The 13,562-nt window shown below is 37.6% G+C and overlaps 4 protein-coding genes across 4 annotated transcripts; 3 read left to right on the plus strand and 1 right to left on the minus strand.

Annotated features, from left to right (window-relative positions):
* Positions 1 to 158: 158 nt before the first annotated feature.
* LOC111269644 (histone H2A) lies at positions 159 to 1,647 on the minus strand. Its single transcript, XM_022849386.2, has 2 exons — positions 1,494 to 1,647; positions 159 to 999 (listed from the first exon to the last, which is right to left on the minus strand). The coding sequence occupies exons 1-2, from the start codon at positions 1,550 to 1,552 to the stop codon at positions 648 to 650; spliced, it is 411 nt and encodes a 136-aa protein (XP_022705121.1). The 5' UTR covers positions 1,553 to 1,647; the 3' UTR covers positions 159 to 647.
* Positions 1,648 to 2,110: 463 nt separating this feature from the next.
* On the plus strand, positions 2,111 to 3,729 carry LOC111269648 (histone H2B). Its single transcript, XM_022849394.2, has 3 exons — positions 2,111 to 2,228; positions 2,593 to 2,854; positions 3,189 to 3,729. Exons 2-3 carry the CDS (start codon positions 2,607 to 2,609, stop codon positions 3,307 to 3,309), a joined length of 369 nt encoding a protein of 122 aa, XP_022705129.1. The 5' UTR covers positions 2,111 to 2,228; positions 2,593 to 2,606; the 3' UTR covers positions 3,310 to 3,729.
* A 1,032-nt stretch (positions 3,730 to 4,761) lies between these two features.
* On the plus strand, positions 4,762 to 6,990 carry LOC111269647 (RWD domain-containing protein 1). The gene is made up of 4 exons (XM_022849392.2): positions 4,762 to 5,055; positions 5,509 to 5,682; positions 6,123 to 6,269; positions 6,569 to 6,990. The coding sequence occupies exons 1-4, from the start codon at positions 4,986 to 4,988 to the stop codon at positions 6,799 to 6,801; spliced, it is 624 nt and encodes a 207-aa protein (XP_022705127.1). The 5' UTR covers positions 4,762 to 4,985; the 3' UTR covers positions 6,802 to 6,990.
* Positions 6,991 to 7,111: 121 nt separating this feature from the next.
* LOC111269646 (nucleolar complex protein 4 homolog A) lies at positions 7,112 to 12,229 on the plus strand. Its single transcript, XM_022849391.2, has 4 exons — positions 7,112 to 9,291; positions 9,898 to 10,828; positions 10,949 to 11,159; positions 11,819 to 12,229. Exons 1-4 carry the CDS (start codon positions 9,139 to 9,141, stop codon positions 11,982 to 11,984), a joined length of 1,461 nt encoding a protein of 486 aa, XP_022705126.1. The 5' UTR covers positions 7,112 to 9,138; the 3' UTR covers positions 11,985 to 12,229.
* Positions 12,230 to 13,562: the final 1,333 nt, after the last annotated feature.

Below are 13,562 nucleotides of genomic sequence, written 5' to 3' on the forward strand. Positions count from 1 at the left end.
CATTGATTGTTCATTATATAACGCTAACTGGACGGGAAGAAAAATATTTGTGTTACGAATTTTATCAAAATTTTTTTAGACTTACCTGCATTAAATAACTTGGGCTAGTAATCTAATGCTGATTTCATTTATACAGAATAGTTTTAAAACAATATTGGGACTTTTTTATCGAAACGTTTATTTTCACAATTCGGGCCGTTTGACCGTCCTTCGATATTCGCCTTAATACAATTATCGGTATTATGACAAACGAGGTACATACGTTTCTATTTTATTTTATACAAATGACATAATTATTGTGCTTCGGCTATAAGCGGTGTCAGTGTATATACAAATTCTATGATCAATCTTACGACACATCTTCAACTTCCCAGTTAGTAAATCATGCGTAACCATGATCCTCCATATACTTCGATGATATTTGTCTGCCGGTAAAAAAAATCTGAGACTAGGTTTTATCTTGTCAATGTTAATCTTGTACGGGAGGCTTTCTAAAAACATTCTGCAACACCGTCCTGCACGCAAGAAAACTAGAGACTGACTATTCTGTTATCGTTATTATACTCGAACGATGGTTTCAACGAGTAACTAGTTGTATTGGCTTACTAGTATAACCTACTGACGAGCGATTATTCAACTCGTGCAGGTTAGTCGAACTCTTGTGAGGCCTTTGTACCATTTCGGCCGGGTTTCTCGCTAGTTCTCTTCGGAAGAAGGACGGCGTTGATATTAGGCAGGACGCCTCCCTGAGCGATCGTCACTCCGGAAAGGAGTTTATTTAGTTCTTCATCGTTACGAATTGCCAGCTGGATGTGGCGAGGGATAATGCGGGTCTTCTTGTTGTCACGAGCCGCATTGCCGGCTAACTCGAGCACCTCGGCGGCTAGGTATTCAAGGACGGCCGCCAAATAGACAGGTGCGCCAGCACCAACACGCTCAGCGTAATTTCCCTTACGTAAGAGACGGTGCAAACGACCAACAGGAAATTGAAGTCCCGCCCTAAAAGACGGCAACACATATTATTGCCATCGATGTTTACATACAGAACCATGATTCTCATGCATTAACGTGTTTACCCAGAAATTAACATCTTTATTATTATTATTATTTATTTCTTTATCTTGAAAAAAAATTAAAAATTCCACATTCCATACGTGTTTCTTAATATACAGCTTAATCATTAAGTAAAATCACTGCAGTAAATAATAGAATCTATAGTTTGACACAACACTGATGGACCGTTGGAGCTTTGTATTTTTCATCACTTCTCAACTTCTACAACAGACTCCCATAGCGTCTGCGATAATACATTGGAAACATTTTTGAATTAACACTGCAGAGGCAAAGGTAAATACAACAAAATAGTTGGCGCCAAATCAGTCTAACAGCGCTTGCCGCTAACTCGCACCTGTGATCCACAACAATTATAAACTTGTCTGTAGATTCCTGAAGTCAATAAAAGGGTTGCCATCTTATTAACGAGTTGAACTGACCTTTGGGATCGCGACTTTCCCTTGGTCTTCGCTTTTCCTCCCTTTCCGCGACCCGACATGACTTGGCAAAGATTTTCTTTCGAAAAATCGATAGAACACACAACACCCAGCACCGCTCAACGTGCGTCTCAGAGTGAAAATAGCGCGCACTGGTCGTCAATTTAAGGGCCGTCGGCTAGCTGGTATTGGCGGCCAACAGTCGCCTGGGAGAGGGTTACAATTTTACTTGAACCAGGATTAAGGTATTCCCCATAACCGTCTTGCTTATCTTACGTCTTCCATCGATGTTTATTGGTTTCAATTTACAAATGACATTGATCGCTTCATACTTTCATCGCTATACGTCCAGATTTCAATAAAGTTCCTAAAGCTTCGGCCTGGATCGCTCGATTGTAGCGCCGCCATATCTCATGCAAAAAGCTTGTGTCGCACCAAAATAGTTTCCTCTAATTTGAACTACATCTAAATGATGCTTGAGTTCAAATATCACAGCCTCATGTCACTAACGAAACTGAATAGAACGTCGCTAACATGTCGACATTGTTTTTCGCTAAGTTAATTTTATGAATTAACCACGTTCAATGGGGCCAACTTTAGGAAGGGGCGGGACTTGCAACTGTCAGAATCTGCCACCCTCTACCAAATAAAAGACGCTGGCAAGAGATATACTCGACTGCAAAGCTCATAGGTTGATGTGTTGCTTGTGGTTTGTTAGTTCGTAACAAGTTCTTAGCGGTGAGTTGCATATTTCCGCTCAATAACTTATTGCACTACTTTCCAAATACCGTATGTCATTAAGTTTCTTCGCCAGATCTCGATGTAGACTATCTATAGAATATCGATATTCTTATACTGGATGTTTGGAATGTTGAAATATGCAGCTTTTAAGAGTGCATTATATCAGAGGACTTACGCCATGATTAGATTTTGATTGATGGATTATATTTCGTATATAAGAGTCTTGCTTTTATCTTATCAGAAACAGGGAAGCAAGGCTTTTCATTATCTAAGCCGATGCATGGGTTAATGCAGTTGAAGTACACTTAAATAACTCGTTGGTCCCGAATTTATATTGTGATTCCGCATGTTGTATTTACAGAAAAAAACGTCGCAATGCCGCCGTCTGGAAAGACAGTTAGGAAAGTCGAGAAAGTATTGAAAAACGGTAGGGCATTAGATAACAAAAGGAAACGACGTAGAAGAAAGGAGTCGTTTGCTATCTACATCTACAAGGTCCTGAAACAGGTGCATCCTGACACGGGTATCTCTTCAAAAGCGATGTCTATTATGAACGCGTTTGTCAATGACGTATTCGAACGCATCGCCGGAGAAGCTTCTCGATTATCGCACTACAATAAACGGTAAGACCCACTATATATATTATGAGCTGATTAAGGCTGCGCCCCATGGGTCTTATATAGATTATATATGCATATTTGATAATATTTCCAGACTCTAGTCATAGGCCGAAATGTGTGCGTTGCATATAATATAGGGAATTTCTCGCATGTATTTTTAAGAACATTGCTCCTTCTATAAATCCTATTCGTTCATTGTTTTTAGAAAACTTAATTGAGAGAATTCCTCATAAGCTTTCTGTCGGAAGTGGCTTATTTGTTTTAGGAGAAGTGATTTTATGTAGTGAGACGCAATGTAACTGAGGTGAATTTAAATTGCTCCAATGTTCCCGGTTAGCTCCACGATTACATCCCGTGAAGTCCAGACTGCGATACGCCTTCTGCTGCCGGGAGAACTGTCAAAGCACGCAGTATCCGAAGGGACGAAAGCTGTGACAAAGTACACATCAACGAAATAGAAAAAACGGCGAATGGAAGCTAACTGAGAATTTAGCGTATAGCAGCACCAGCAGCATTAGAACCAAAAATTAAAGTTGTTTCTTGATCAGGAGATTTTGTTGTCACCGGAAACGGAATGACGATTGTTTATGTATTTCGCGGGTTGCGAAACAACAGGATCATAGTTAGCTTTTCGGAGACGTTCATCAAACGCTCCAGTAAAAGCCCGGATACTTGTCGCAGAGGTTTGCTTGAACAGAATAAGGACCGTACACTTAGTTTTTCAATAAATATTTTTTAAAATAGGCAACTACTTGCCTCATCTACACGTGTGACCTTACTTACAATTAAAGTAGATTTGCATAACAATTAGACGAAGGACATACGATGTTGGTACACTGTGAATAAAAAGAAGTGATAAAGTAATAGTGATAACTTTGCGACTTGCAGTCTTTGCTTAATATAAACATGATTATTGCTATTATCAAGCACGACATGCTAAGCACTGAACATTTGCACTGTGACATGGAACAAAAGTTTCGCAGTAATGTCCTTAGATTATGAAAGCACTCCAGGCCATGGGTCGATTAAGGATCAAGGATACCGCGTCATATTTATCATTACATAATCTGAAATTCAATATAATAAAGTTCTATCAGGTACTTAGCCCGGAAAGAACTAGGTACTATATTTTTTTGGGTGCAGAAAACACCCAGCCAGATAAAACAGTACTTTGATTTAGCATGAGCTATAACCTTTAAAGTTAAGATTTCCATTTATGTTGGAACCTCTAGAAAAACCATGAAAAGTTTGCTCACTAAATATTTGTCGAAATTTACCTATAAGTATATACCGCTTCTTGCGAAGCGGAATCAAATCAAATCAAACCTCGAACAGTATTCTTGAATCAACTGCTTTGTTCAGTCAAATCTTAGGAAAATTTCGGCACTATCTTGAAATAACTGTCGTAAAATTCTATTGTCAAGGATCGTTAGCGTATTCGGTAGCTAATACTTTGCCAGTTTGGGAAACTCGGGTAACAATTTCAGAAACCTTCGTGTTTTAATTGTTGCTATTTTTCACAAAGGGCATCCAGGAAAAAAAATTATTTTATATAATTGGTTGTGGTTGGTTTGCGCTCTTAGGCTAGCTATATATATTCTTTTTTATATTCTGATTCACATACATTAGCGCGGATGATATTATTTAAGAAGGTTTTACACCTTTAACATGGTACCTTGTCATGAAGCTTTTTACGTTGTGCTACAGATATAACCGTCAGAGTTCACAGTACATTCATCATTCGCAATAAATATATTCGCATATTCGTTGTTATTTAATATACAACTACCCGCTTTTTCTATTCGGATACTCTTTAATCGAGGCAGCGATGCAAAATCAACATTTTTCCGCGATTCACCGCCATACGGTATTCGCCAACTATCCCGGAGCTACATTTACCTAAAACTAAAACGTCAACAGTCGATGTGTACACATTGGGAATCTGTGATGCAAAGCGAGACTATGACTGATTGAAGGTTGAGGCTCTAACCAATAGTGTGCCCTATACGAAATAAGTTATAAAAATCCGTATATATCTGTTAACATAGGGCTTTACAGCTGATCTTTTCGTAGATACAGGAGTTGTATCACTTGTCACCGTGTTGTTAAATTGGGTGGCAGATCAGCAACAGCTATGGATTATAAAGAAGAACAGGCCCAGGAGTTAGAAGCCTTGCAGTCTATCTACCCCAATGAGCTTACAGGTCTGTATTGCATACTGTCAGAAAAGCAAACACATGTGAATACGTTTAATACTGCCGGTTAAATATTACTAAACCCACTAAGCCTCAGTTCATACTAATATAAACATCCAAAACCGCGCAGCCTGGTCTCTTCGTGAAACCGGCAAACATCTGTTAAGCTATTATGGCACTTGAATGCCTTGCACTGCAAGATATTTTTAAAGTGAATGGAAGAAATGACTCACATTCTGAGTGGCACTTCGGGGTGTTTGTAGGTAGAACAGAGAGTAAACCAGCAATCCGCACTGTGTGCCATATGTATTATACCCGACCCCTTTGATTATAGTTAGCTGGACGGACCTACGTAAATTTTAACTGAGTAATTTATAATAGTAGCAGTGGTAATTGATAAGCATGGTGTCGCATCACATTTTATATAACTTAATGGTAGTATTACACGTTTCCATTAAAAAGTCATCGAAAAGGAACCTCGCCTCATTCTCGAGATAGAAGTGTGCGTGGAGGACGACGACAACAGAGAAAAGACATCAGAATGCCTAATACGATTCACTCTTCCCAAGGAATATCCAGAAGAAATCCCAGAGATCGAAACCGATAGTGAGGTTCTACTTGAAGGACTGCAGGACGGTAAGTTACGTTTGCTCCGTGTTTCGTTTTTCATAAATATAAATACCAAGTTATTAAGTTATATTTGGCTGATATATTGGTGAAATGCATTAAATACTCATTCGTCCGGCTCTATTTGTGTGCTACGGCCAAAGCCGTGAAATGAGGGCACTTAACCTTGCCTTATTTATATGCCTCCGGCTTTGCACCGTTTTCTTTCGCTACTTCGGAAAAACCTTATAAGGAAGGCGTCCACAAAAAGTTTCACGCGAAATTCTAGATTCGAATCTATATTATTTTCTTTATAATGAACGACTCTTCCAAAGAAGGCAACCAACTATAATTCGCTGGCCATAAACTTGTGTAGAACACTCTGCTTACTCTCTGTCAGACGACGTTAAGGCAAGACATTGTTTCGTCGCAAAATTGATCTAACGAAATTGTTTTTTTCTGGTTTTTAGAAGCAAAGACGTGGGTTGGTAGCGTTATGATATTCATGCTAGTGAACTTTGCTCAGGACCATCTTCGTAAAGAAATGGAAGAAGAAAAACTAAAAATGAAGCGCCTTAAAGAAATTGAGGAAGAGGAACTAAAGAAGAAACTTGAAGGTAGTGGATCAGGTTTCTCAGTGATTTTTTTATTATCTATATGGTCATTAATGAAAAATAATATTTTCGATTAGAAAGTCAAACTAGGTCGTTCAAGCTGTTAATAAGTCTTACATGCAAAGGGTTTATTACAAGAAAAAAATAACCTGTTCAATATTAACTACCGAAACAGCGCAGTTTGATGCAGGTGGAAAAATTAGAAAATAGGTATTTTCTCAGACTTAGTTGGCGGCCAGGAGACCCCACGTCATCTATATGGGCGCGTCAAGTGGTCACAATTGCTGTATATTTGATTACAGGCACTAAGGTGACCGTTGAATCCTTTACACGGTGGAAAGAGCAGTTTGATGCAGAACTTGCTGCGCTTAACTTAAGGGATGATCTAACAAAAGGTCGTTTGACAGGAAAGCAGATGTTCCTAAGGGATAAGGCACTAGCCGAGAGTGACCTCAAGTTTGAAGGTTTTGGGGAAGATGTGGATGTCGATGAATCGCTGTTTCAGGAAGATGAGCTGGCTGACCTTGATGCATAACTTATCTCTGCATCATCGTATACATTTAGGCGATAACGAATGTATAGGCCTAGTTTTTCACAAGCCCATATGTATATCCATGTTACGTTTTAGATGGAAAGTGGGTTATTGTTAGGGGGTTACACTAATTGTATTTTGATACGTTTGAGGTTGACTGTGAAAATAAATGAATGGTTGAAATTAAAGCTAGTTAGTTATGTTGTGCAGTTTCTAAATGAGCAGTGCATAAGTGCGGTGATCAATGCAACAAACATCTAGAATTAAAGCGTGATAAAATAATGTACTTACAGTGGTACTACCGTTTACGCGAGTTATAGTCTAGTAGCATACAATAAATACTATTTGTTAAATTTTAGGTAAAATTAAATCCAATGCGTTCGAAGTATGTCGAGATTTCAGTTGAATCTCTAGAATAGGAAGGAAAACTGAATTTTTACCAGACTTTACGAACGAAAACTGAATTTTTACCAGACTTTAGGAACCAAAACTGAATTTTCACTAGACTTCCGATTAATTATTTTTATCCTGTTAAAGGCAAGTAATTTATAGAACCCTAGCAACAAGGCACCTAAGTTATAAAATTGATAGTTAACATTATATTTGAATATAAGGAAAGAGCTGACTACTAAATTTGTTTTCGCTAAACTCGCTTCGAAGTGTTAAAAATGAGCGTTGGTATGACGAACGCGCATAAGGAATAAAATAAACAAGAAGTGCGAGCTTTAGTATAGAGATACTTTATTTTCCAAGCTTGTTCCACTCTCCATAACTCAAATATGACTATGTAAGTACAGAAAAGTGTTAACAACGCCCTATGGTCAAATTCGATACCGTAGACTTCGACAACATTTAATTAACCCGATTTCCGTTAAGCGTCCAATACATGGTCGCACAGTTTTTCCGACCTAATGCCGCTAGATGTGTTTCTTTAATATTTGAAAGTGTTGTATAGGTACAAAACGAACTCTTCAACAATTGGTGAATCAAAGTAGAGAATGAATAACCTATTTGCTAAACTACACCATCATTTGATTAAAAAAATTGTTAAAAATTGTCCGATAGATGCCTTAACAAGGCTATATTCTTACGTGAAAAAAAAAATATTAAAATACTATATGACAAAAGCCCAACCCACTTTAGGTACTGGTTCCCCTGATAAGTTCGTTTCTTCAGTCTTGTCATTTTGTGGATTACAAACATTTTCGAACCATATTACACTGCTCTAGTGGCATCAAATTAACAAGATGATCTTCTTGAAATGAGAGTCAGCATGTCGCGGTCACCTGGAAAACGTTAATCATGGTTTATTGTCAATTATCCCTTAACTGCATCACCAATCATGATCAAACGCAACCGAAACTGATCTTGATTACCTTTTAGAAGCTGATTGGAAGCTAAGACAGACATCTTCAAGTAATAATAGGCCTCTTTGCGCATGTACCATTATCGCGATCATAAAAATGGTTACAACTCTTCTGAGTTATAACTTTTATTATCGTTAAAACAAAGGAGCTTTTTTTTGAATTATAAGTTAAATAACTCCCGATGGGTCATACAGGCAGCATATTTCATCGTTTCAAACTTAAGCCTGCAATTAAGCTGTGCAATCATAGCTCAGACTCAAGAAGCGCAACGTTAACGTTTAATAGCCGCAATTTCATTGTCAGAGTGTAAACAAATCATGCGTCACCTAGAACTCTTTTCTCAAAAACAAGCCAAATCAGACACAAAAAAGACACCAACTTATCTGGGGACCTAATAATTTTCGTGTAACTCACGTCCGCACCTATGTCAATCAATCATTTAACGGTTGACGTATTTGTCTTCGACTCAATGCAGACAAAAAATATCATTAAAAAAAGCCTTCCCTTTTGTTATTTGGTCATATAGGATTGACCTTATAGTTTATATTATAGGCCTCTTATTTACTAATAGACTGCTTTGCTTTGCCAAAAATTATTTTGTACGGAGTGTAATAAACCTGTTTTAGTTTACACAAATTGTGTATAATTGCTACATGTTATAGCGCGTCCAACCGGCTATGCTTAATATCAAATAGTAAGTTGTTAAATCAATCAAAAATCATCAAGCATTGATTCAATGTAAAAGTGAAGTACTTGTATATGTGTAAAACACTAAAATTGTATGCAAAATACACATTGCAAAGAAACCGGGTTTCGCGATTGTGAATTTTCGCGCCATAATGTTTAAAGCGATTATTATAACGATGATTTTGTTGACAAACATTCAAAAAACACGTGCGTACCGCGTTAGTTCAAGAAGTTGTTGGTCGAATCATTATAGACATTGTTAAATTGCTACCGATTGCATAGCCCTATGAAAATGAATGTTCTACAGGAGACTTTGGAAAAGAATGTGAGCGACTTTATGGCAGATCACTCAGAGATAGAGTGTGCAAAAGCAGTAGTGAACGGATTAAAATCGAAAACAGATCAACAGCTGATTCCACTCATCGTCCAAACCAATAAGGTTTGTCACATTACATAAAACTAGCGAAATATTTCTTTCTAATAATGCATCTAGTGTTTATGAAATCTGCAGCGTATCTGCAGGTTGGTTAAACATGGATGTATTATGTCAACAAAGGCATTCTTCCATTTTACCTGTGCTAAAGTCTACTGAAGATCTATATTCTAGATCATAATTTCGCTTGAAATAGATTGTGAACTTTTAGGTTTGCTGTTACTGAATAGATCGTTATGAAAATATGTTTAATTAAAACATTTGTTTGTATTATATATCATACGCAGCGTCCCAAAGGCTTGCATTCTTTTTCGAACTTCTTGCGGATTGAATCGTGTTTTTGTTCTCTTCATCTGAAGCTCAAACAGTGGGATAAAGCGCTACACATAGACATTTTGGCAAGGGCACGCTTAATAACACCTTCTTGTCTGTTTACCGTTTGGGTTCACGATAAACAAATTATGTTTAGGAGAATATCCGAGATAGAGTTCGTAAGCAGCTTACGCTAGTACACATGAAAAGTAGTATTCTTTAGTAATAGGTTTATTTCTAAAACTGGTTGATATTTCACAGTTTGACAGAGGCCTGGACTAACAGTTATCTTGATGATAGATTTTCAGCCAAGTGTTTTTATCGGAACAGAATTTCTTCAGTCCCACCTTTGAAGCACCTCTGAAAACTGTGTTCGCTGCGGCATGGGCAAATCTCCTAGATATCTTAGCGGAATCAAGGATCTCTGCGGATCTGGCCCTACAAACACTACTGAAATGGCTAGAGATCGAAACAATCAAGGGATCGAACGACGAATTATATGTATTTCCAGAGTGCCGTCTAGAAAATCTTCTCGTTGTGCTGTGCGGAGGGAATGCAAATATGAGCCGGCATACCGACAAGCTCGTAAATAAGATGCAAGCATTTGATGATCTCAATTACTATGTTTGTAAGGCCTTATCGCGAATAAGCGAGAAGTTCGCTAAGCCAACCACTGATCAAGCCATCTGGAATTACTTCGGTATTATCAAAGCTGTTCGAGTAAGAAACAAAGTTTCTGGCGACAAGGTTTTACCTGCATTTGGTGGCTTGGAAAATTTTCCTTTCGATTACAAAAAGTTGCAGACATATTACCAGTATGCATGGATCAATTTTCTGCGTGCCTCATTACCGGAAAAGATGTACATACACGTTTTAGTTTTGTTAGACGACAAAAAAGTGTCGCTTTTTAAAAATCCTTGCCTTTTGGCTGATTTCCTAATTGAGAGCTATAACAAGGGTGGAGCTGTGGCTCTTCTCGCTTTAAATGGACTCTTTACACTTATTCACAAATATAACCTTGAGCTCCCCGACTTCTATTCTCGTCTGTATGCCCTGTTCAGGGCTGAAGTTTTCTACACAAAGTACCGCGCGAGATTTTTCTTCTTAGCTGATGTGTTTCTTACGTCAACTCATCTTCCCGCCTATCTCGTTGCTGCTTTCGCTAAAAAGATGTCTCGTCTTTGCCTCACAGCCCCGGCCTACTCGCAGATGCACGTTATCCCGTTTATTGGTAAGTTACGAATAAGTCACATGATGCAACGCGTCTACACTCGTGGAATTTGCAAATATCCAATTAATCAGCATACAAACAAACGAATACATTTAATTCATTTACATATGCTTTTTTTAGGAAACTTGATTATAAGACATGCCACGCTTGGAAGAATGGTTCACTGCGAAGATGTCAAGGATTTGAGCGTGGATCCGTTTATTGAAACTGAGACCGATCCTGCTAAGTCGCGCGCGCTGGAAAGCTCTCTTTGGGAACTCAAAACTCTACAGTCTCATTGGTTCCACCGTGCGGCTGCAAAGGCCCGTATTATCGATAATCCATTTCCAAAGTAAGCTTTACATATTTTTTAAACCTTTTTTATAGCGGCTTTGCTTTTGAATCTAGCTCCTTTTCTGCCAGATATGAAGCCAGCGTTTAGTGAGTTTTTTTTGGTTACGTTAACCTGAGCTACGTACTTCTTAAACAATAGGTGTGCTTCGTAAAAGCCAGTAGTTAATATTTCTATGCATCATTTTTCATATAGAAATCAACCGGAATAAGAATATTGCCTAAAAGTAAAACAAAATGTTTGTTTAATTATTAGTTGGAGGTGGAGTCTTTCAAAATTTTGCATTCTAATGTAAATGTCGTTAATGATTTCCTACTGCGTTTCGAATTTTTCGAACTCTGCTTCCAGTAGAGAGTTTATATTTAGTTCACCTGCTGAAGCTTGTTAACATTAAACTTTCATTCATTAGCTAAATGTTTTTTTTACCTTACAAGTAGTCACTGGAAATTATAAATGACAAACAGATTAGGACCTCGCTTGCAGAAGTTTAATAGAATTGTCCTGATTAATAAAATTTTAGCAGAAGCCGCCATACCATGTTTTAGAACAGAAGCAGCTTTATTATTTTATTACGAATCTTTTAAAGCAAAATCTGATATTCTATAAATTTGCTAGGAATGAAAAAAACCAACGAGTAAACTAGTTTTACTACCTTTTAGAATCGAATGGGACCTCTCTGATGTGTTGGAAGCAGATTACCCGCAGCTATTTGAACAGGCTGTCAAGGAGAAGTACAAGGGGGTTGTTCCCATTAATTATCATAAACCAAAAGGCCTTCTTCAGCATGCTGACGATCGGATGTCCACTACATGGATTCTTGAATAAGAAAAGCATTTTTTAACGTTTAAAGAACGATATCCTCTGTAAGTTGTGTAGAAAAGCACTCTAATGGTACAAGCACTGGTATAACTGATATATATATATAAATATGTATAAATTAATAGGTCACTTAGTCTCATGTGACCTACTAATAAACATCTTGTCATGGTGATGCTTTCTCATTCCACAGACTTTGTTGAATACATAGTAGTGTGTAAGAAATAAAAAAAATAAAATAAAAAAGACACGCACGTTGTTTTGGGTTTTTATTTAGACACTGCGTAGTTTTACTAGTCACAAAATGATTAGATAAAACAAAATGATTTGATAGATGTTGAAGATAAGAAGCAGCAGCAAACCTGGGCAGGAATGATTTACGGCGATTTCCGGTACCCACTGGGATCCATAGTGAGGGACATTATGCTGAATATTAGAAATTGGCCGGAGAGACCTGCAGATGCTGACTTATTTTCTCACGTAGATTCTTACATGTCACGATCATTTTCGAGCCATTTTTACCAAATCGAAAAGACTCCTTTGAATGTCTGCCTGTCGTGGCTAGGGGCGGAGGGCCGTCACACGTCAGCTCAGCGCAGGGCGTCGGCCTATATCTGTTTAATGTACATAAATGAGTTCGTTTTACGAAAAAAAATCACTCACCTACGTCCCTGTATTTTGCTTTCGAATTTTAGCGTTTTCGGACGTTTACACACTATATTTATAGTACATGCTAAGTGATTTACAAGCACTTTGCTACTACTAAGATAATTTAACTAGTACAGATCTCGTTTTTCGTACATACTATTTTTATTGAGTGGTTGTTACAAAATGACTGATCTTAAAATAGTTGTAGTGATCAGAAAATGTACATAGGGGAGAGTAGGGCTATACAGGACATGGACTATTAGCCACTTTGCTTTTTCTAACCAGGAAATACTGATTTGAAACTCTAATTCTATTTAAGTTTTGGACTTTCTAAGATGCGTAGAAGTCTGATCTTAGATGCAATTAACGTCAATGGATTTTTTTCTCTGACCAAATTTGAAGCAGCAATGTGAGACAGCCAAGTATTTTTTCATATTTGGTAGAACCTTCGTTGAACAATAAAGAAACAAAATAACCATTTCTAAGTTTTGCCTGCCTCAAAGCTACATTTTCAATGCCCAACTTTGCGTAGGTTACGTTTCATAAGAGTTACTAATAATTAATTATAATTATTACATGATTACCCTGAGGTCCCCCAAATTGAGCAAAAGCTATATGGGCCAGTATTATTTCGAGCTTACATAAAACAAAATGTCATCCATTGCTTATAATATAGGGAAAGAATAAAGTTGCTCTTCAATAAAACTTACCATGGGTCCATATATATGTATATATATATATGCTATATTGAACTCACTTATCATATTTTCGTTATTGTGTGCCGCACTTCTACGGTTGTGTTTCTATAGAAATTGTACCGTTCGTAATTCTATGAAACACCGTCGCAGAGAAGTGCTATCGTCGATATGGCTCCAACTTTCTGTTGATCAGCTGTGAATTCCAAGCATAAGACGACTATTTACGATTCTCATTTCTCGA

Source organism: Varroa jacobsoni, unplaced genomic scaffold, assembly GCF_002532875.2.
Source record: "Varroa jacobsoni isolate VJ856 unplaced genomic scaffold, vjacob_1.0 scaffold_1401, whole genome shotgun sequence".
Lineage (NCBI taxonomy): Eukaryota > Metazoa > Arthropoda > Arachnida > Mesostigmata > Varroidae > Varroa > Varroa jacobsoni.

Coding starts and splice junctions, on each gene's coding strand:
- LOC111269644 (XM_022849386.2), bottom strand. CDS start 1,552: ATGTCGGGTCGCGGAAAGGGAGGAAAAGCGAAGACCAAGGGAAAGTCG. Junction 1,000..1,493: donor GGAAAGTCGCGATCCCAAAG/GTCAGTTCAACT, acceptor GCCGTCTTTTAG/GGCGGGACTTCAATTTCCTG.
- LOC111269648 (XM_022849394.2), top strand. CDS start 2,607: ATGCCGCCGTCTGGAAAGACAGTTAGGAAAGTCGAGAAAGTATTGAAA. Junction 2,855..3,188: donor TTATCGCACTACAATAAACG/GTAAGACCCACT, acceptor GTTCCCGGTTAG/CTCCACGATTACATCCCGTG.
- LOC111269647 (XM_022849392.2), top strand. CDS start 4,986: ATGGATTATAAAGAAGAACAGGCCCAGGAGTTAGAAGCCTTGCAGTCT. Junction 5,683..6,122: donor ACTTGAAGGACTGCAGGACG/GTAAGTTACGTT, acceptor TCTGGTTTTTAG/AAGCAAAGACGTGGGTTGGT. Junction 6,270..6,568: donor ACTAAAGAAGAAACTTGAAG/GTAGTGGATCAG, acceptor ATTTGATTACAG/GCACTAAGGTGACCGTTGAA.
- LOC111269646 (XM_022849391.2), top strand. CDS start 9,139: ATGAAAATGAATGTTCTACAGGAGACTTTGGAAAAGAATGTGAGCGAC. Junction 9,292..9,897: donor TCATCGTCCAAACCAATAAG/GTTTGTCACATT, acceptor TCTTGATGATAG/ATTTTCAGCCAAGTGTTTTT. Junction 10,829..10,948: donor GCACGTTATCCCGTTTATTG/GTAAGTTACGAA, acceptor TGCTTTTTTTAG/GAAACTTGATTATAAGACAT.